Source organism: Lycium barbarum, chromosome 10 (assembly GCF_019175385.1).
Source record: "Lycium barbarum isolate Lr01 chromosome 10, ASM1917538v2, whole genome shotgun sequence".
Classification (NCBI taxonomy): Eukaryota; Viridiplantae; Streptophyta; class Magnoliopsida; order Solanales; family Solanaceae; genus Lycium; species Lycium barbarum.
The window spans coordinates 62,013,031-62,036,948 of NC_083346.1; the positions used below are offsets into that span (position 1 = coordinate 62,013,031).

The 23,918-nt window shown below is 35.9% G+C and overlaps 1 protein-coding gene and 1 long non-coding RNA gene across 3 annotated transcripts in view; both read right to left on the reverse strand.

Annotated features, from left to right (window-relative positions):
- LOC132616202 (5'-3' exoribonuclease 4) overlaps positions 1-23,345 on the reverse strand; it is a 50,875-nt gene extending 27,530 nt beyond the window's left edge. For both annotated transcript variants that reach the window (XM_060330814.1, XM_060330812.1), the window contains exons 1-10: positions 23,101-23,345; positions 22,513-22,750; positions 8,738-8,840; positions 8,584-8,660; positions 8,321-8,512; positions 8,030-8,149; positions 7,387-7,449; positions 7,103-7,249; positions 6,837-7,001; positions 6,472-6,549 (exon numbers count right to left, since the gene is read on the reverse strand). In XM_060330814.1, the coding sequence (XP_060186797.1) occupies positions 6,472-6,549; positions 6,837-7,001; positions 7,103-7,249; positions 7,387-7,449; positions 8,030-8,149; positions 8,321-8,512; positions 8,584-8,660; positions 8,738-8,840; positions 22,513-22,707 (1,140 nt within the window). In that variant the 5' untranslated portion in view covers positions 22,708-22,750; positions 23,101-23,345. The remainder of the gene's footprint in view (positions 1-6,471; positions 6,550-6,836; positions 7,002-7,102; positions 7,250-7,386; positions 7,450-8,029; positions 8,150-8,320; positions 8,513-8,583; positions 8,661-8,737; positions 8,841-22,512; positions 22,751-23,100) is intronic.
- Positions 14,641-22,497, reverse strand: LOC132616203 (uncharacterized). The gene is made up of 2 exons (XR_009573044.1): positions 20,095-22,497; positions 14,641-20,013 (listed from the first exon to the last, which is right to left on the reverse strand). It is a non-coding gene; the product is annotated as an uncharacterized LOC132616203 (long non-coding RNA).
- Positions 23,346-23,918: the final 573 nt, after the last annotated feature.

The window sequence follows — 23,918 nt, forward strand, 5'->3', positions numbered from 1 at the left end:
CAGAGAAACCAAACTTACCTAGCTATCGCGAAAAGGAAACAAGCTCTCAAAGCTAGCCGTGTCTTGTATGACTACATAATAAGACCTTATATATATATATATATATATATATATATATATATATATATATATATATATATATATTACTACTTATTAGAAGCACGAGTTTGGGGCACTTTCGTCGTCCGTTGATGGGCCCCATAAAAAACATTATGGGCCCCATATATATTAAACAACAACTAATATTAAAAAAATAGTGCAAATTAATAATGTCAAAAAAAAAAGTGCACCCCATATTAAAAAATTAAACAATATTCATGTAATTTTCAAAGTATCTCATTAAGTCAATAATGATGGATTCATTGCCACGTGCGTATTCGTAGCAAACACTAATATAATAAAGTTTTAAATACGGAACACAAACTACAATGTTATATTAGTAGTAATATATATATATATACACATAAAAATAGTGCAAATTAATAATGTCCAAAAAAAAGTGCACCCAGTATTAAAAAATCAAACAATATTCATGTAATTTCCAAAGTATTTCATTAAGTCAATAATGATGGATTCATTGCCACGTGCGTTTGCTACGTGAATCCCATATTAAAAAAAGTGAATCCCATATTAAAAAAATAAACAATGTCAAAAAAAAAGTGCAGACTTTATATTCATAGCAAACACTAATATAATAAAATTTTAGATGCGGAGCATAAATTACAATGTTATATCAATCGTGTTTTGAACATAGTATATATATATATATTATATGCATAAAAATAGTGCAAACTAATAATGTCCAAAAGGGTGGGCCCCATACTAAACAACACCAAGCAATATAAAAAAATAAAAAATAAAAAGAAACTATATAAAGCATGGGTTTAGACCCATGCTTCGTCGTCCGTCGTCCCTTAAAAAAAAAGGATAAGCCCCATACTAAATAACACCGAGCAATAAAAAAAAAGGAAGAAAAAAAATGGAACTCACCATCTCCGAACTCATGGGAAAAAAAAAAAGTGCACCCTATATTATCAAAATCAAGCAATATCCAAAAAAAAAAAAAGTGAACCCCATATTAAAAAAAATATAATGTTAAAAAAAAAAATGCTGGCTTTGTATTCGTAGCAAACACTAATATAATAAGTTTTAGATACGGAGCACAAACTACAATGTTATATTAATCGTATTTTGAACATAATATATGTATATATATTATATGCATAAAAATAGTACAAACTAATAATATCCAACAAAAAAAAGGATGCACCCCATAAAGGGTGGACCACATACTAAACAACATCAAGCAATATAATTAAAAAAAAAAATTGGAAGCCACCAACTCCAAACTCACTGTAAAAAAAAGTGGACCCCATATTAACAAAATCAAGCAATATCAAAAAAAAAATAGTATTTCTTCGTTTAAATAGAAAATCAATTTCTACTTTGTTTCGTTTTAAACATGTAAAATTAATTTAACAATTTGAATTAGAATTATCCAAATCAAAATTTAGTAAAAAGGAAAATAGTTTCCTTTTAAACAAGTCTTCTCTTTTAAAAAATATTAATAAATTTGCCGATTTTGTATTCGTAACAAACATTAATATAATAAGATTTTAAATACGGAACACAAACTACAATGTTATATTAATCGTGTTTTGAACATAATATATATAATCACTATTCAAAGACAACTACATATATATAGATGCACTATAATCCGAAGTGTTGGGCCCGTGCGCAGCACGGGCATAGGCCGTCTAGTATATATATATAAGAGGGAATGATAGTTTTTTGTAGTCCTCACAGGGCTATTTTTGTCATTTACTAGCCCTGAAGGAGTTACACGTGTTGTTCAACTTTTACACCTTTGAATCCCTCTTTTATTAAGTTGCCTCTTGTTTAGTTCTTTATTGCTTCAGTTGCCACAATCTAATTTAGTAAATAAAGGCACATTTTGAGACGTTTTGTAAGGCTCAAATTCAACGGCGTTCCCACCTGGCCAAAAGCTCATTGATTATTGTGTCTTCAATTTGTTTTTTGTGCGGAGTGCCCTTCAAATGCACTGGTCTTTAATCTCAAATTATTGGTCTTTAATTTTTGCCTTTCGCCTAAAACTTTTAGATTTCGAGTTTGAATCCCAGCTCGGTAACTTAAAAAAAAAAAAATCTAGGTAGAACTTGGATTCGCAAGGTAGAGTTTTGCCTGCGAAACTCTGCCTATTTGTCTCATACACTATGGGGATGGTGAGAAGAGATATATTTTACATCCCAGAGGGGCTCTAATTGGAGATACCATTATTTCTGGTACAGAAGTTCCTATAAAAATGGAAAATGCCCCACCATTGAGCGTGGTTTGAACTATTGATTTACGTAGTTGGAAATAACCAATTAGGTTTACGACAAAAACTAGAAATCGATCACCTTCAAAACTCTGCCTTAAGGCAGAATTCTGCCTGAAGGTAAAATTTTGCTATAAGGCAAAGTTTTGAAGGTAGAGTTTTGCAGGAAAACTATGCCCGATGGGGCAGAGTTTGTAGGCAACCTCTGCTTAGCGAATTGTTTTTTTAATTTTCGCCTGAGCAGGGATTCGAACCCAGAACCCAGAGATTTTAGGCGAAGGACAAAAGTTAAATACTTTTATTTTGATGGGCAAAATAAAAAAATCACCCCAAAATAAGGGCATTATCGCACTCTTCCATTTGATAGATAGTCAACTTTTTAGGGAATGGAGAGACGGTCATTGAAAATTTTGGATTTAAAAAAATGACGTAGATTTTAATCCCTTTAAAATATTTTTGACCGTAGTAATTGGTACTCTTTTCGTCTCAAATTATTTGTCGAGATTGGTAAAATAGTTATTTTTAAATTACTTGTCATTTTCAAGTTATCACAACTTCTTTTTAATTTTACGCTTAATAGTAATTGTTCTTAAAGACTACAAAACACCTCAATTATGGAGATATAACATGTAAATAGAGTAAATATTCAATGAAGAGATATTATATCTTAAAAATAATTAAGCGTAAAACTCCTCCAATTAATATTTTCTTAATGGGTGTGCAAAAATAACGCGACATATAATTTGAGACGGATATAATGTAGCAGTAACTTTTTGTGGTTGATATAATTTAGACAACTTTGGAGCCACATTTAAAAATCTTTTACTTTATGTATGTGCTTGAATTATTATTTAATAATATTCTTATAAGATTATTAGGTTGATTTGGGTAAAGACACTAAACTAAAATTATATAAATATTTTGTTATTATACATTTCAAACTATTATTTTACTATTTTGAGGTTGGGCCCGGGCTTAGCACGGGCCTCCCGCAACTAGTTTCTACTATATTAGAAGCACCGGATGGTGCACTTTTTCGTCGTCCGTTTGTGGGCCCAAAAAAAGTGTGGTCCCACATATTAAACACAAACCATCCAATATTAAAAAAAAAATAACAATAATAATAATAAAGTGGAACCCACCATCTCCAAATTCACGAAGAAAAAAAAAGTGGACCCCATATTAACAAAATCAAGCAATATAAAAAAAAAGTTAATCCCATATTAAAAAAAACAATGTCAAAAGTGGAACCCACCATCTCCAATTTCACGAAGAAAAAAAAAGTGGACCCCATATTAACAAAATCAAGCAATATAAAAAAAAGTGAATCCCATATTAAAAAAACAAAAATGTCAAAAAAAAAAAAATGTGCAGACTTTGTATTCGTAGCAAACACTAATATAATAAAGTTTTAGATACGGAGCACAAACTATAATGTTATATTAATCGTGTTTATTAGAAGCACCGGATGGTGCACTTTTTCGTCGTCCGTTTGTGGGCCCAAAAAAATTGTGGGCCCACATATTAAACACAAACCATCCAATATTTAAAAAAAAATAAAAATAAAAAAAAATAAAGTGGAACCCACCATCTCCAAATTCACGGAGAAAAAAAAATGAACCTCATATTAACAAAATCAAGCAATATAAAAAAAGGTGAATCCCATATTAAAAAAAAAAAAAAAACAATGTCAAAAGTGGAACCCACCATCTCCAATTTCACGGAGAAAAAAAAAGTGAACCCCATATTAACAAATTCAAGCAATATAAAAAAAAGTGAATCCCATATTAAAAAAAACAAACAATGTCAAAAAAAAACGTGCAGACTTTGTATTCGTAGCAAACACTAATATAATAAAGTTTTAGATACGGAGCACAAACTATAATGTTATATTAATCATGTTTTGAACATTAAAAAAAAAAAGTAAAAAAGGTGGAACCCGCCATCTCCAAACTCACAGGGAAAAAAAAGTGAGCCCCATATTAACAAAATCAAGCAATATAAAAAAAAAGTGAATCCCATATTAAAAAAACAAACAATGTCAAAAAAAAAACGTGCAGACTTTGTATTCGTAGCAAACACTAATATAATATAGTTTTAGCTACGAAGCACAAACTGCAATGTTAATTGTGGGCCCACATATTAAACACAAACCAACCAATATTAAAAAAAAAAAAAAAGTAAAATAAGTGGAACCCACCATCTCCAAACTCAAGGGGAAAAAAAAAGTAGACCCCATATTAACAAAATCAAGCAATATAAAAAAAAGTGAATCCCATATTAAAAAAACAAACAATGTCAAAAAAAAAAAAAAAACGTGCAGACTTTGTATTCGTAGCAAACACTAATATAATAAAATTTTATATACGGAACACAAACTACAATGTTATATTAATCGTGTTTTGAACATTAAAAAAAAAAAGTAAAAAGACTTTGTATTCGTAGCAAACACTAATAATAAAGTTTTAGATACGGAGCACAAACTATAATGTTAATTGTGAGCCCACATATTAAACACAAACCAACAAATATTAAAAAAAAAAATGTGTGGTCCCCATATTAAACACAAACCAACCAATATTAAAAAAAAAAAAAAGTAAAAAAAGTAGAACCCACCATCTCCAAACTCAAGGAGAAAAAAAAAAGTGGACCCCATATTAACAAAATCAAGCAATATAAAAAAAAAGTGAATCCCATATTAAAAAAACAAACAATGTAAAAAAAAAAAAACGTGCAGACTTTGTATTCATAGCAAACACTAATATAATAAAATTTTAGATACGGAGCACAAACTACAATGTTATATTAATTGTGTTTTGAACATTAAAAAAAAAAGTAAAAAAAGCGGAACCCACTATCTCCAAACTCACGGGGAAAAAAAAGTGGACCCCATATTAACAAAATCAAGCAATATAAAAAAAAAAGTGAACCCCATATTAAAAAAACAAACAATGTCAAAAAAAAAACGTGCAGACTTTGTATTCGTAGCAAACACTAATATAATAAAGTTTTAGATACGGAGCACAAACTACAATGTTATATTAATCGTGTTTTGAACATAATATATAGTGTATATATATATAATCACTATTCAAAGACAACTACATACATATAGATGCACTATAATCTAAAGTGTTGGGCCCGTGCTGCCATCTAGTGTATATATATATATATATTATATATATATATATATATTAGCTTCTAAAATTCAAGCAACCATGTCTCATAAAATGAAGCAAATTCCTTGAATCAAACTGGTGATATCTAGAAGCAAATGAAACATAAGAACTATCAGATATATTACCTGATGAGCTGTCCTGTAATGTCTTTAGTTGTTTTACATTCAATTCTTAATCCAAAAAAAAAAAAAAAAAATTACACAATTTTTTTTTTTTTTGAGAAGGTAACAATTGTGTGTAAAATTAAGCTTGAGGAAAGTACGTGGTTTATAATGGCTAGTCAGGTAGAGGTGTAGACCATGGGAATAGAAGACAAGACATTATTATAATGCCACCTAGAAGGTCACTGACTTTTACTAAGAACAAACGATATCTTCTATGGATGCAAATCTTAAAGTTCAACTTTGACGGACGCATTAGCACACTTAGATCAATCTTCCAGTACCATAATGAACTCGGTGGGGATAATATGATCATATAGAAAAGCAAACTATTTTCCACTTTACCACCTCAGTTGAAAGAAGATCGAGAGCAAGAAAGACAAAGGTCTAACATTTGACCATTACCACCTGCTCATGCAAATAAAAAGGTCTAATGGATCTTCAGAAGTGTTAATAGCTCCTAAACCAACCCAAATTTCTTTTTCCCCAGGCATTACTTTAACCAGTTAACCGTGGACATTTTACAAAGCAGAGAAATAACATACTACCGATATAGGTTATGCAAATGGTGTCGTTTCATGACCTTCAGAAAATAAAATGAACTAAATTATCTGAAATAATTGAACTATCAAGCAGTACTTGCACTAGAAAGTAGTTATAACAAGATAAAATTTCATCTGACTGAACAATAAAAACATCTAATATTATACAAGCATGCTGCACTACATCACATATAACTTGATTCCTCATGAGAAATTTGAAGTGTTGCATTGTAATTAAAAAAAATTACCTCACCCGCATCTGTAAGATAACCACCCATTGTTGTAAAGTCCCTTCTATAGATGAACATCAGCAGATTGATGGCACCCTAGAAAAGTATACAGGATTAAGGAAACATTAACAGAGTAAGTAGAATGACCAGCAGCTGCATAGCAATTGGACAGAAGGAAGGAATAGCAGTTGCAATGTTATTACACAGAAAAAGAACTTTAACATGCCCAAGATTCTATAACGATCAGAGTACAATATCCGTAGAGAGAAAGCTCGTTATCACCAGAAATTTAACAATCAGAGCATAATACCCATATAAAGAAAGCTCATTATTACCAGAAATTTAACCTAGAAGAAAAGGCTTATATCAGGATAACTGCATACCTCTCGAATCTCCAGTGTTGGCATATGAGGAAGAAAATCGTTGCCAACAAAAAAACACAAAAAAACAAAATCATCCACCACCCTTTCAAAGTCTATCTGAAATGGAGGATTGTAAATCTCCAAATCATATTGCAAATACTCTCGCAGCACCCAGATGTTGAGAAACTGCGAATGGGACAAAGAGGTATCAACAAGATGGACCAAAGTATTAGCCAATAAACGATACTTCAAATTGGAAATTAAAGAAGAGGCAGCAATTTCTGGACCTGATATTTCTTCTTGTGAATAGGTGTGTCATTCACAGTCTTTCCATCTACGCCTTGGTTTCCATTTGTACCGCGACAAACAGCTGCAAGATGTCCAACCTGACCACAGGCAAAACACTTCTCCTGCTGACCTGGTAGAGTAATCACCTGTACAGAAGATCAGACTTTCAGTTTTTTTTTTTTTTTATTATTGGTAAAGGGTAAAAACGCAAGATCAGACTTTCAGTTTTTGAAGAAACAAACTAATTTGATTGCACGGCCACTGGGTAGTAGTAGCTACTGACCTCCCTCAATATTGAAAAATGGACTTCATGAGTAGCCAGAGACAGCATAATAAGATCCGCATCCTAAACAAAGTAAATTGGATAACTATGAAGAAATTAAGACATGACATGATCAAGACAAACTCAAGAAAATGAGGAAACACTGGTTGAAAGCAAACTAGCAAGGATTAACCGAGATTATTAGCCTGTTTGGCCAAGCTTCTAAAATCAGCTTATTTTGAAAAGTGTTGTTTTCAAACGTGCTTATAAAAAAAGTACTTTTGGCGAAAAGCAGTTTGTATTTGGCCAATTAATTTAAAAAGCACTTTTGAGCAATAATTTGTGTTTGGCCAAGCTTTTAAAAAGTGCTTCTAATATATTTCTCTCAAAAGTGCTTTTGGGCAGAAGCTATTTTTTTAGCTTCTGAAAAACTGTTTCTGCTACTCCCCAAAAGCACTTATTTTCTCTCAAAAGCTTGGCCAAACTCCTCACTTTTTTTAAAATAAGCACTTATTGAAAAAAATAAGTACTTTTGGAGAAAAATAACCTTGGCCAAACAGGCTATATGTCAAAAACATATTTCTTATACCGAAAAAAAAAATAGAAAGGATTAACAGAATTTAAGATAATAAGATGTTATCAATAGTATAACTCTTTCACTCACTAGACCATATAGACAGTGGCGGGTATTCGGGTTGAAGCCAGGAAGGTTACGTTGCAAGCGGATGTAGGACATAACTTTGTGTTCACCCTCACCAGGAACATTAGCATCAGAGAGGATAACCTTCAAATAATCACCCAATGCAACCCAATAAATAAGTTAGGAGAGACAGGGTATCCTGAAAATCAGAATTGTATTCGAAAAGAACCACAAAGTTACTCCACAGGAGGAGTCCTCCGATCCTAAAAGACTATACTAAAGCAAGATAATTTAAGTAGATTATACTGGAACAACCTTGGTAAACCGCCAGCCAGCATTTTTATTCAACCTCGATTGTATATAATATTGAAGAGCTACTGATAGTACTCCCATAAATGGAGTACCAGGAGTAATAACATTTGAATCAGAGGTCTCAGGCTTTCCTGGATGCACTAAACTAGTAGCCTCCATCTCAAACTCTTCTCTCAGCCTTTTTTCTTCAGCTTCCTGTCATGAAAAAATTGAATGAGATGCATACAATTACAATGTTAAACCACATAGAAAAAGAAAAATGATACAGATTCAGCAGCATCTTTAGCAGCTCTGAAACGCCTGGTTCTCTGCTGATTCATCTTAGCTCTAGGAGCCACTCCATCTAAGAAATACATAATAAAATTAAAACTTTAAAGATTGAAGTTGTAAAGATATGCAACATCAATGGTCACAACTTACCAATAGCCATATAGAGGAGTTTTCTTGGACGGACTAATGAGAAAAGATGGTCAATGTAGTCAAAAATTGATTTGAATACGTCATCATACGTTGTTGGTGCAGGCTGCAAGGCGAACAAAAAACTTGATACATAGGTAGTGCCCAACTAAAGGAAAAAACAGCAAATAAATGGGGAAATATACTTAGAAATTGCAACAAATTATCAAAATGCTAATTGGGACCAGATAATGTGCAAAGGATGGGAGTCCCAAAACTAGAGTATGAATTAAAATAAAGAGAAAAGACATCATTTCGCCCCTAAACTTGGCAGCAAAACTCACTTTAGCAACTAAACTTTACTGATAATTATTTACCCCCTAAACAACTTATACGTGAATTATTTTGCACCTTACGTGGCCCATACTAGTTGAGAGGTGGGTGTTGTTCACCACTCGCCCGGTGATAGGTCCACGTCATTAAATTTTTTTTAATTTTTTTTATTTATTTAGTCCACGTCAGGTCTACGTACACTTTACCCTCCCCAGACCCCACGATGTGGGATTTCACTGGGTTGTTGTTGTTTGTATTTTTATTTATTTAGTTTTTCTCTTTCTTCTTCATTCTTTCCCTATTTTATTATTTTATTAAACAATAATTAAAAAAAAAAAAATGGGCCCATAGCCCCTATCCCTTTCGGCTGTTCTCCTCCTTCTAAACCCCCCACCCCTCACACTCCTATCCCTCTCCTTCTTCCCCAATCCCCATTGTTTCGACTTTCAAGTTCACCAAAAAAAAAATCGACCAATTTTTTAATCATTTTTATTTTTATTAATTTATTTAGTTTTCCCCTTCTTCTTCCGTCTTCCCTACTTACTTTCTTTTTCTTTCCATCCATGGTAACTGCACTCATGGCTGATTTTTTCCCTGTTATCATTTTTAATGTCATTTTCACATCTCAATCATAAAAAATTCAATCTTTTTCAATACCCAAGTTGAAAAATTCAATCTTTTTCAATACCCAAGTTGAAAAATTCAATCTTTCTCAATACCCAAAACTTTTCTGACCAAATCATGAAAACCCAGTTCGAATATTTCAAAATGTAGCAGTTTTTTTTAAGTATGTCACTTCAGATCGTACAAATGTACAGAATATTTCAAAATGGGTCAAAGGTTTTTGCGGCGAGTATACCATTAATATACCCACCAACATCACTTGAGAAAATTCTGACTTTTCCAGTGTCGAAATTCTTGTTTCCGACGAACGGAGCTTTTTCCGGTGACAACATTTTTCAGGTCATCATAGCCGAAGAGGAATTTGTTTTCAAGAATTGGAATGTTTCTTTGAGCTAAAACAATGAAAATCTTGCAATTCTAGAAAGATTGTTATAAGTAGAGAAAAATTGGAAGAAGAAAGGGAGGGGTTGGAGCGAGGAAGAAAGGGAGGCGTACTGGGGGTGAGGAAGAAAGCGAGTGGCAATGGAGTAGACCATAAATACAGAGAAGAGAAATAAAAAACTTAAAAGGAAAAGTGGGATCCACGTATTTTATTTGTCTCAAAATAAAAAATTCATATAATTAAAAACAAATACTAATATATCAAGAAAAAAATATTAAGAGTATTAATTAAGTATTGCCCATTAAAAAGATGACATGTGTATTATTTTATCAATTTTTTAAAAAAAAATTCCTTCTCACTTGCTTCCAGGAAGGTGAGTACACTCTCTCTACTTGGGGGGATATTTAATACATTATCGACAAGAATAGGGAGGTAAATAATTATCAGTAAAGTTTAGTTGCTAAAGTGAGTTTTGCTGCCAAGTTTAGGGGTGAAATGATGATTTTTCTCTAAAATAACGCGAAAGCAAGACTAGGAAATGAATTGAAAAGACCGAACAAGAATTACAAGATAGGGAAACTTTAAGCAAATAGTTCCAAGAAATTCCAAGATCGCAAGTTCTACGGATTTGACATAATCCAAGTAACAACGAATTGGTTATTGGATCTTGTCAAACCTTTAGAACTTGCGTTCTTAGAAGTTCATGGAAATATTTTCTTGAATTTCCCCTATCTTGTAATTCTTGTTCGGTCTTTTCAATTCATTTCCTAGTCTTGCTTCCGCGTTTATTTTAATTCATACTCTAGTTTTGGGACTCCCATCCTTTGTGTTATCAAGTGGTATTAGAGCCGGTTCTATCAAGATTCTGTTCTTGATAATCTTGATAGTATAGTTTGAAGTATGTGTGGGGTCGGTTCAACCCCAATGGAACTTTAACGTTAAATAGTAACCATGGATAGGGCCCGAAAAGTAGGAATCTGAAAAACGGCCACACAATCTAAACTTGAAAACAAGAAAAAGAATTTTCACGACCCCGTTGGGATTGAAATTGAATTCATTGTTTGGTATTGTGTTGTTTTGCAGGCAAAATGGTTAACACCAAATGTAAAGGAAAATCGGTTGCCACCTCCACCTCTCAGGGCACGAAAAGAGCTAGAGCTAAACCCTCGATAGCAAAGAAATCAGTAAAGTCCACTTCGGGGGATAAGCATCCGGGTGCACCTATTCCTTGACCTCCACCTGGGAGACCTTTGCCGGATCTAATACCGATAGCAGAGGATTGGTATGCACAATTCAAACCCGCATTCAGGTACATGCATGAGCGGGCCATAAACACATCCACTCTAGAGCGTAAGTTCAGAAATGTTTACAACAAGCTGGTGGAGATGAGGTGGGTGAAAGTCTTTGAATCACTCGGTCGTGCAACATTGATCTGGTACTTGAATTTTAAGCTAACATCCGGTTCTCTCGAGACGGTACATGGCCGAAGAGTGTTTACTTGAGGGGAGAGGGGGTGCCGATCTCAGCAACCACATTGTGTGCAAATCTTGGGGTCCCTGGTTATCCCACCGAGCCATTGGAGGAGTTCATCAAACGGCCTGATTACAAGGCCATTCGAGAGACATTGTGCGGCCCTGATTCGAAAGCTTCCTGGGCCCATTATGCGGGCAAGTATAGGCAACACAAGTTCTTAAGGATGAGCAATTTCTGCCAAGAAGCCAGAGTTTGGCTGCGTCTCTTGAACTACCGCATCTTGCCATTGGAGCACTATTCTGAAGTGCAACAAAAGAGTGCGCATTGTTTTCTTCTTGATGACGGGACAGCCCGTCAACATAGGGCACTTGATGATGCAAGAGATGAAAAAAGTTCGTGAGTGTATACCTCCGAGACTGACTTTCGGAAACACCCTCACATCATACATACTTCGCCTTAATGAGAACTTGCAGAGGCCACATGACAGGGTCTTAGTAGCACCAGATGAGGTGCTTGACATTTCGAATGTCAAAGCACCTGAGCTCAGCAAGAAACAGCAGTTGACCCTGTCCGAAGAAAGAGCGGGCCAATCTACTTTATTGGCCCTAATATACAAGATGGCAATTTGCGCGGGCGAGAAATTTGATGTGGACTTCTCTGGTGCATTTGCTGAGGTTCCTCACACTCCATACTCTCGGGCTCTTGTGGGTGAGGAGTCCAGGCTGTCGGCTGATGAGGATGTGAACTCGTTAGACTTGATGGAGATCGACATCGCCGTTGCTGAGGAGGTGGAGTCGCATATGGCAATGCTGAGATGGCAGCCGAGCCCGAGGATGGCAAGGCTGATGATTTTGATGAGGATGACTAGGCCCTAGTGGGCCCCAGGGAGTATACCTTACTTGTTTTTAATTTTTCCATCTATATGCACGGAAGGCATTGCATGATTTTAAGTGTGGGGTGGGTAATACGTCCCTAGATTTGTAACAACATTTTGAGGTTGCGGATGATAACTAGTATATGCCTTAGGATTTTTCAATTAGCTTGAGTCTTCGTGTCGCAAAAAAAAATAGAAAAAGTTGGAAAATTTCAAAAAGATTTTTATTTTCTTTGTTTTTCTTTGATAACTTTTTAATTCTCTCATTAGTAGGCATTCATCATCCATCCCCCTTTGGTTCGCTCAATGTATGATTTTTGTGTCATTTGTTGCTTGACACCAGTATCGTTATGTTCCCTGTATATCTCAGCGTAGAGAAGATTGTTCACACAGTAGTTGGAGGTTGGCGTTAAAGGTATGTAAAGGCTATTCTCTTTCTTTGTTTTGGCATGAATCCTCAACCGAGCGAGTCCTCAATAAAAGCACAAAGAAGTGCCTCCACAAAGATCTCATCTCTATATTGTTCTTGATAGGTTCATAGTAGTTTCCCTTGTCGGGAGTTTACCTTCAGACTAGCATGGTTGCTTATATAGTTAGTAGATAGAAAAGATGATTGTAGAGTTCATAGCACTTGCCTACAGGGCTCTCTATTCACATGTTGCCTTCGAGGCTATTGACTATATAGTTGCCTTCAGGGCTATACAGATGTGCGCTTGCCTTCGGGCCTATACAGATCGCTCTTGCCTTTGGGGCTATACAGATACAGATTGCCTTCAGGGCTATACATATACAAATTGCCTTCGGGGCTATGCACTTGCCTTCGGGGCTATGCACTTGCCTTCGGGGCTATTTACACATGTCTAGATGCCATACATGAGGCTAAGTAGTTTGATATTATGTTGTGTAGCTGTTAGATGACACAAGCAAGTAAGTATAGCCAGATTCTTTATTGACTCTTTAGTTTATCTTGTACCTTAGTTCAGTATCAGTTTCAGTTACCTTACATACTCGGTACATTATTTCGTACTGACGTCCCTTTGCCGGGGACGCTGTGTTCATGCCCGCAGGTTCAGATAGACAGCCGAAGGGACCACACCAGTAAATTTGTCGAGTACCAGCTAGTGTGGTAAGCTCCATGTCATTCGGAGTGACCACGTCCAGAGTTTTGTGCATACACAGATAATGGGTAGGCCGGGGCCCTGTCCTGACCATAGTACAGTTGTCACTCTATAGAGGCTTGTAGACGTATCATGTATGTCCAGTAGTGTTAGTATGGCGGCCTTGTCAGCCCGCATAGCGATACTTATGTTATATATGACGGGATGATCCCGCTTTGGTTAAGGTGATTATTTATTTTTTTTGATTAAGCACCGGGTGTCCGGGTCTCTTTGAGCCCCGACTAATCCCGGGGGTGCACAGGCCCTCGGCAAGGAGTTTCCCGCAAGTGCACCACGGGTAATTCAGGGTTTTACCAGTCCGATGGCTCTCAGAAATTGTTTGCACCCAGTGGGTTTCGAACTTGAGACCTTGAAAGGGAGCACCCCAAGGCTCAAGCCAATTACCACCAGGCCAACCCCTGAGGGTTTGGTTAAGTTAATTGTTGTTCACAGACATTTTAGTGTATGGCCTTGTCGGCCTAAGTTAGCCTAAGTTACGATACCACGCTTATAGAACGGCTTCATTAGCGTAAGCTATTCATTGAGACACAGGTTATACGAGCTACAGATTGGTACGTTCGGGCCTAGTGAAGCACCGGGTGCCAACCACGCCTCCCCAGGTTTGGGGCGTGACACCAACTACACATCTACTCAGCAAATCTTTTTCAAAAACTGAACTTCCCAAGGTTAAGTACCTCATAGGTAGCTTATATGTAAAAAGTTATTGGTGTACAGCTATCATGGACAAATGACCGAGTAAATGCCTTAAATTCCTCCATCCTATTTCTGGCTTTACGTAAATCAGGATAAGTTTCACTATAACTTCGCTGCTGAATCTCATCTAAGATCCCATTTTGTCTTATTTCAATTCCAACAGGTTCTTTGTCCCACGGTATGCTTTCACATTAATCATTTACTTTGCCCTGCAAACATTATTGGTTATATCTTATGTGGTACACGCAGTGTGCAGCATTTCCTTGAGTCCAGTTCACTGACGCAGCTGATTAATATTCAAAAATAAGCAAGTTCCGAGAATGTCTTGAATTTGGAAGCTAAATTATTTTGTATCATGCAAAAAGAAATTTTTTTTTTTTTTGATAAGGTAAATTTTATTAAAAGGTACCAAGATGGTACAGAAATACAACAAAAACAGCCCCTGCCATACCAGGGAAGCTACAAACCCCCTATCTTCTCTAGGAAATTCATATATTGCTCCATATTTTCCATAACTCGTCTTTTACACCAAAAATACAAATTTACTAAGCATCAATTCTTAATCCGGGATACGTACTGCCTTTTTCCTTGAAAGCAAATCCTGTTCCTTTCCAGCCATATTGTCCAGAACATACACAGGAATTGTTCTCCAAACTAGCTTTTGAGCTTTACCCATCCCTTGGTGTTGCCATGAATCCAACGGGCTCTTCACAGTGGAAGGCATTGCCCACTTGACACCATGTAAATTTAAAACGAGCTCCCAGCACTGTCTTGCCACTTTGCAATGAATGAATAGATGATTGACTATTTCTGCCTCTTCTTCACAGATGTAGCACCTATTACAAAGAGTGATTCCTTTCTTCTGCAAGTTCTCCTGAGTTAAACAAGCTTCCCTGATACAATAACAGATACGCTTCCGCGTATCCGTTATTGTATCAATTGGTATTAGAGCTTAGTTTAGGTTTGTTCCATCAAATCTAGTCTTGGGTTTTGATTCAACAAAAAAAAAAATCGAAATTCAAAAAAAAAAAAAACTCGAATTTTCTTGTTGATTTTGTTGAATCTAGTGTTAGATTAGAGTTTCTTAGTGTTTCTAGAGTCCAAATCTTCCATTTCGAGCTATTAGGAGTTAGGGTTTGTGTTCCACCATTGTTGAGCTTCAAAGCTTCAAGAACAAGATTGGTGGGTTTGAAGAAGGAGAAGAATTGAAGGTTCAAGTTGATTGGGGTTTGTTCTCTAGTGGATAAGGACTCTAAATCCGAAATTTGGAGGTATTTGACCAAGGATTTAAGGATCTACCATTTTTGGTATTTGAAGCTTTAAAGAACTCAAGAACTTGAAAAGTGGGTCTTGTGATGCGGTTGAAATTGAAGGTTGAAACTTATTGGGTTTTGTTCTCTACATCAAAGAGAACTTAAATCCGAAATTTGAGCTAATTTGGAGTTGGTTTGAGGGTAGTTGAATTTTTGAATTGTTCTTGTGTTCTTGAAGACCTTCAAATCTTCATAAGGAAGAAGACTCTCCAAAGGGCCATTTGATCCAAAAGTTGTGAAAAAATGTTTGTGGGCCCAACAAAAAAAAATCAGAAATACTTAGTCTAAATTTCTGATTTTTCAAAAAAAAAAAAAAGTACTGTTCATCCGCTTTTGGTCCGCATAGCGCAAGGAAAGTCTGATTGTCTGAGAGCATCCGCTTTTCATCCGCGAAGCGGAAGGAAAGCATGAATCACTGAAGAGTTTTCGAAAAAAATTCCAAGTGTCAAAATGGTTTGATTCTTTCCTAACTTCTTTTCTTTGATTTTTACAACTAATTAACAACTAGTAATCGACCTTATTAGTTGCTAATTAGTTCTTGAGTCATTTCTTTCAAGCCAATTCTTTTCGTTCTTTTCTCGTTTTACAACTTCATCGTTAATTTCTTGATTCAAGTGCGTTTGTTTTAATTGAGTCATCCTCTTTCTTCGAGTCTAACAAGAATCCATTCCAACCTCGAGTAGAAATTGTGCACCTTGCAAGCAACCAAATCCAATCGAGAATCAACATCGGGCCCAACCAATTGAGTGGTAAAAGGCAAGAGTGTGTGAGTTCATTTGAGTGGTGCTAGCCAAGCACAAAAGAGTGTAAACACGAGTGTGGTGAGTTTCTTATACTACTAACGTTGTTTTCTTGTTTTTAAGTGTTCTTAAGTAGGTACGATGATGACGGTGAAGGAAACTCAAGTTTCCCCCGGGGAACCTACACTTAGTGATGTGATGGCTATGGTAATCAAATTGAGACACCTAGTGGATAACCTAGATGAAACGATGGGAAAGATAGAGAGGAGTAAGGGAGTGCAAAGTGGCAACTCACGAGTGGAAAAAAGAGAGGATGTGTGGAGTGATGTGAGAGAGTTGCCACAAATTAAATCTAATCTTTCTACTTCTTTTATAGGTACTCAAGGAAATGACTTGCTAAAGGAGTCTTCACGTGAAGAACTCCCGTACTTGAAAGGAGGAAACGAGGACAAGACCATCTCTACGATTGGTCAAGTGTGCTTGCCATGGATAGCTCAAGGTGAAGAAAATTCTTCGTGGGAACTTCAAGGTCCAATAGCTAAATTCAATACTTCCAACTCTTTAAATGGACAAGTTTGTGATGAGTGTATGAGTAGTAGCTTGTCTTTGTGTGAGCTTAATGATTCTTTGCCATGTATTAATAATGTCATTGTTGCAAGTGCCCCTACACTAGTTGATCCTATTGATGACCGAATTGATTCTTCTTGGAAGGTTGATTTGTGTCCACCTAGTGTTGGCACTTGTGATTTGAATGATAGTGCATTATCAATTGCTAAGCGTGCTCATACACTAGTTGATCCTTTTGATGACCAAGTTGACTCTTCTTGTAAGATCAATTTGTGTCCACCTAGTGTTGACACGTGTGACTTGAATGGTAGTACATTGTCATGTGGTAATCATGTTAGAAAATCTTGTGAGCTTGACATACTACCAACTAGTGTTGAAATTTGTGTTGATCAACTTGCTTGTAATGATAATTCACTACTTGAGGATCCTTGTGATGTGCTTAATGTGCCTCTAGTGAATGTTGATTTTGATATAGTTGGTCATTTGAAAGAGTGTGACACCTCATCTTTATTTGTTTCATGTCAAAATGAGTCCCTTGATCTTGTCTTAGTGTCATGTGATAAGACTCAAAATTGTGATGGTGGTGTGTGTCATGTAAACAGTCATGTGAATGGAAGTATGTTGAAAGATGACGTTTGTCTTTGTGAAAATGAAATTACATGCTTTGACTCCTCATTGTTCATGGATTATTCTCTCTTAAAAGATAATGTCTTATTTGATGCTAACATGACTATTGCAAGTGAAGTAACTAGTGGAATGTTTTGTAATGTTGAAAGTGTAGCCACTTTTGGGGACTACATGGCGTTTGAAAATCCACTATGGCATGATGGCGCTCTTCCCTATGATGGAGATCTTCCTTTGGGAAATGATGATACATTTATGGGGAAGGAGTGTTTTGAAAAGGAAGGTGATTCTTGTTTACAAATTGCTACTTCTTCCTTGTGTGTTCAAACTCCTAGTAGCAAGCTAGATTTTGTTCTTGAACCTAATAGTGAGGCTACATTTGAGGACACCATAGATGAAGTCATTTTAAGTGACACCTTTCTTTACTATTTATTTGCATATGATGACATTCATGTTATTGTTGAGAGTTCATTTGATGTTGGGTGGGGCCTTATTGGGGTGCTTAGTTGTTGCCTTGCCCGTGATATGTGGGTATCTTTTCCTTTTGACCCCGGCGAAATCTTCACTTTGTGTGAATGGTATCATTTTGCAATTGAGGATCATTTGTGTTTTATGCCAACTTGGTTTCTTGAAATCATTGGTTCTCTGAGAATATCCTCATTTCTTGATCTTTTGGGATAGCCAAGTTCTTAGTGCTCTACTTAAGAGCTTATTTTGCTTGAAAATGGTTGATACTTGGCTATATCAAAAATTTGTGCTTACTTGGCATGGTGGTAGGGTGGTCCACCTTAACACTAACCCTCATCCTTTGAGGCCTTTGGTAGGCTCTTCTTGATTATTGATTGTGAGAGGATTGGTTGCTTGGGAATTCAATTCCCTAGAGGTCATCCAAAGAGGTTGGTGCTATCTAGAGTGTAATTAGGAGGTCTTGGTTATTGAAGAACCTTGGTTGCCTAATTGTGCCTATTTTTGTGTCAATCTATCTATCTTTCTTTTCCTTTTGTTTATCTTCTTAATTTCTCGTTTCCGCGTATCCGTTATTGTATCATTCCCTTGCTGCAATCCAACCAAAACAAGCTACTCTAATAGGTGTTCTTGATTTCCATATCGCTTTCCATGGCAAATCTGATTGATAGCACCCCTGTTGATTTTGTAGCAGCTTGTAACAACTATTAACTGTAAAGATACCATCATTGTTTGCTGTCCAGATTAAAGAGTCTCTCTTATCTTCTTCCAGATGAACAGTGTCCACCAATTGCATCAATTGAGCAAAATCATCAACTCCCCGATCATTGACACCCCTCCTTAAACTTAACTGCCAACCAGTGCTGGAGTAGAATTCCGATACACTTCCACTCTTGTTTGTGGAGCAGTTACACAGAGAATGAAATTTTGATCTAAGACTTTCACTTCCCAGCCATATATCTGACCAAAATTAAATATTATTATCATTCCCCAATTTCAGTTTCACAAATTGACTGTACTCACTCCATAACTTATTGATTGAGCTCCACACTCCCCCCTTTGAAGAAGACTGAACTACGCGAGGAGCTCATAAGTCCTTCCTACCATACTTGGTGTCTTAAGTGAGTCTTATTTTGGGAAGCTTGCTTCTGTTGTAATTAACTACTACGAAAGGAGGCTCCGATCACTTCTTGTATTACCAAACTCTCGAGTCTCTTATATTTTATTGTTCATTTCATATTTAAACCATTTTACTAGCCTCAGTTTTTGGGTATTTCCACAGAATCCAAATGCACTACTATCTCATTGTTTGAGTTCATCAAACACCACCGCCTCCCATAGTACCGGTTAAAGGTCCTGACATCACAGTTGCATCAAGGGACTTCCAAATGATGCATCTTATGTCTAAGATGGAAGAAATATCTGTTAATACTCCTAGTGCTGAAGTTCTCTACGGCTCCAATAGTTGGGTCATACAAGGCACTAATCGCTCGATAGACCTTTGCGTTAAGAAAATCAGCTCTTGTTGTTATTAGGTAACTGTAAACTACATTATGTCCGAAATGTAAATACGCATCTCAGATGTGACTGTTAAAACTTAATATTTGTATGATAATAGTAACAATTTTATTTAGGCATGTCTTGGAACCAATCGTTGTAAATTTTTATGTAACTATTTGACCAAAATGGAAATGATTCAATACATCTAAAGCCAAGAGCATATGAATGATGATAACTTAATAATTCTTTTAATCCAAAAAAAAAAGGGGAGACAGTACCTCACCGTCCCCAGTCATCCATCTATACAACATGTGATATTATATATAATCCTTTCATCTTCTATCTGAGTAATTTGCACAATTGACCAGAATTATATCTGATTCTCAAACCATCTTTTTACAGGACATAGATTCCACAACTTTCTTAAGCTAAAATCCTTCTTGTACGTCCCTGGGAAAGGTCAAATGTCATCCACCAATAAAACAAGTTGGCGTTCTTTGTCAACTTTTTCTATATTAATTATCTGCAATATTTCTGCAACACACCTTTAATTAATTGCAAACTATATTTGCATAAGAAATAAAGAAAAAGATATTTGCAAAATACCCAGCCAACCTGATCTTGCCTACTGAAATTTGTAGTATCAGTTTTTGCTCCTCAAACGGCTAAACAAGTAACTGCAAGACATCCCTTCTCATTGAGGGTCCACAGTCACTCTTTCTAGGAACTTGCCAGTATACCTCAAGTTCTCACAAAAATTTAGCAATACCCAAACTTCCAGACATAAATGCAAAAGCATGAACCTCCCATCAGATGTTCTGAAAAAAGATATAAGCCTTTATTAGCTTCATTTTACACACTTTACATTAGAGGTGTAAATGACTAAAGTTCTCAAGAGTCAAGCATTCCCTGAGCCGATCATGATCTCTGAGTTGCCCAAATCAGTAGGTTCCGGCTTATCCATGATTTTTTTTCCTTTAACATGCTATTGTTTGCCACTTGCACATAAGACCTGAGCAACCCAACGCTGCTTTTTGCTCGTTCCTCGCCTTCCCCATTCAGCATTGGCCATCAACACAATCCAGTGCCTCACTTTTCTCTCATCTTATCTCTCCCTTCCAGGTTCCTATATAATTCCATCTGTACGTTACCTTTGATTTCGCCATAATGAATTTTCTCTCTATCTCCATTTTCATTTGTCTCTGATCTTCCCTTCTTTCTCTCTCATTCCAGACCATCTTGTAACCTCCTTCGACAACAGTTATTTTTGGCAAATGCAAAAATAACTATTAACTTTGGAGTTGGTAGACATATGGTGACAGAAAATCATGAAGACTCATCTTCTTGCCTCTAGCATGTTTTTGTATAATTGTGTAGCAACTTAGGGTAAGAAAGGTGGGGTTTCATTGTCGATTTGACAAATAGGAATTACTTTCTGACTTAACTTGTTTCCAGTTACTCGTATTATTTTCCATTATGGAATTGCCAAATCAATTTATATATGCGCCAGCTTGCACGCACCTCGACTACATACTTGTTGCTTCCCACCAACACAGTTAACAAAGTAACTCTACCTGTCAAGGCTTAGGTAGATAGTAAAAGAGCACGTAGCATAATTTAGTTTCTGTTGGGATTTGAACCCTGGTTTCTCGTGTTCTTCCCCTACTTCACTGATTTTATTTGTCAAATAAAGTTGCCTTCTTGCTATCTCTCCCTCACAGTTGATCTAGCCACGCCAAGCTTGAGTCCTCCATTCATTCCCTAAATTCGAGCTTAAGCTCTAATAGCTATGCGCTTCACTCGATTTGGCTCATTTGACCCCTTTCATCCAATTAACCATTTTCAACTATTACTGCTAACAAGAATCAATAGAAAGACAAATTTACCACCCAACATGATTTATAAGCCAACAGAATCACAATAAATGTTATTAATACACATTAGGTTCTAGAAGGCCCAAACACATAATTCATACTCTTTACAGTACATATAAAGAGTTTCAACTAGAAAAATCTCCACCTTAAAGAATGAAAGTGTACTAAATCATGATAGCCCACACCTATAAGGAAAATTATTAAAGTGAACCAGTCCTTTGAATTTGAGCGACTTTTGCCAACAACAACATATCCAGTATAATCCCACAAGTGTGGACTTTTGCCAATAATCTTCCAATAACAATGAAAGCCCTCTAAAAGGAAAGAGGAAACAAGAAGGTCCCTTTATATTTCTCCTATCCTAAACCCTACTAGGCAGGAGAAAAAAAAAATATTAAATCTTGATGACAGTTTACTGGTCCAAAGTTTACTCAATTAAACGATCTTAATTAGTTGGGAAAAGTACAGGACAAGGAGAGTACTCTTGTAACGACAGGGATAGTAGACTGTACAAGGATCTACATCCATGTACAAATAGGACATGAGTATGGTAGTTGTCCAAGTAACATACCAATACCATATACAAATAGGACATGAGTATGGTAGTTGTCCAAGTAATATACCAATACCATATACAATAGGACATGAGTATGGTAGTTGTCCAAGTAATATACCAATACCATATACAATAGGACATGAGTATGGTAGTTATCCAAGTAATATAATAGTTTGTGGATGCACTTGGGATTCACTCTTAATAATGGATTGGGCATTTTTTTGGAGGTACATGCATCAAGAGAATCTTTCTAAAGCAAGAAGCAACCGATTGAATTGTGCAGAAGCCATTGTCTCTTGCCATATAAGCACTGGTCCCTCCGTTTTCCAGCTGGACCAACTCAGAGGAGGTCAGTCTCCTCTAATGCATGCTTCACTAGCAGCTATAATTATTAAACAAACTACCTATTCAACTGCATATCATGAAGCATGCATGTTTCCCTAGAAACTATATTCCAGTGTATAGTCACAACAGAATAACATAGAAAAGCTATAACAAACTATTTGCCAAGCAACTGTAGAAAACAAATTCTCACGTGCATGGTGCATGAATTTGGTATATCAAATACCAAATAAATTCATTCAAAAAGAAAGACTTGTTCACCTTTCCCTCGGGATGAAAACAAGGATGAATGATGCCATTCATGTCCAAGTACAAGTTATCAAACTCCATGCCATTAGGGTTTGGCTTTGAAACATCCAACCCATCAATGCCCTCTTTAGGCTCTTCCTCTACCACATCCACAATCGATAGCGGGTAGCGATCGGCCAACCACCTATAAAATGCTGGTACTCCCATTTTTTCTGATTAGCCCAACTCCAGTAAATTAAATAACTTGCACCTGATTACCAAAATTTGATCAACAAGTTAGCGTTTTTCTAGTTAACTTAGAATTCTTCATATCTATGTAACCTTTTTATCTGAATAACAGGTTACAGAAATTGCTGGATTGAACAGATACATAGAATTGGTCAAAAGGTTAGATTTTTTGTAAATGCTTAGGTAAAACACACACAAATACAAGCACATAAAGCCAACTCGTGTTGGAAAGAATGATAGCAAAAATTATAACATCCATGTTTTACAACTTGTAAGAAGAGAAAAATTAGAAATAGTAAAGCATGGAAGATGCTTTTAAAATGAAATGACAGAGAAAACCCAAATGAATATAAGCAACAAAATGAAACATACCTGAAGGGGTTTTAGAAATTCTTGTCAATTCAGCTCAGAAACGGATCAATTGAGATTTGAGAAGAGAGAGAGGGGGGCAGGTTTAGGGAGATCAATTTCTAAAAACTTAACAAATCGCCACAGCAGCGATAGCGATGAATCATTTTGTATTTTCCTCTCCTCTTCTCTTCTCCTTACCTAACTCGTCTCTTCTCTTCTCCGTACGTAACTCTTTCTTTTTTCCTTCTCTTATTTTCGAGTCGGTGGCATTTTGCACCCTCAGTAGCTTTAAATAATTTTTTTTTTAATTTTGGAGTTAGAGTTGTGTTTGACCATAATTTTTAAAATTATATTTTTTTTGTTGAAATATATTTGTTTTAGTTGTGAAAAAAGTAAAAAATTTGGTCTTATTTTTTAAATTCTAAATATAACTTCAAATTGTATTTGGAATTTTCACGACTAAACACCAATTTTTGAAAAAAGTGAAAAAAAGTTCCGAAAAAAGTGAATAATTCTTATGGCCAAATGGGTCCTAATGTGTGCTCTTTTTTCAACTTGCATCCTATCCTTTTTTTTATGATTTAAACCCCAATCTCTTTATTTCCTTGCAAAACAAATAAAAACACTCTTTTATAAATTTACCAACAACAACAACATACCCAGTGAAATCTCACAATATGGGGTCTGGGGAGGGTAAAGTGTACGCAGACCTTACCCCCACCTTAGGAAGTAGGGAGGTTGTTTCTGAAAGACCCTCAGCTCAAGAGAAAACAAGACAAAGAATCAGATAAGGACGAGCATATCACAGTAATGCGAAAATGGGAAATAACAAGAGAGAA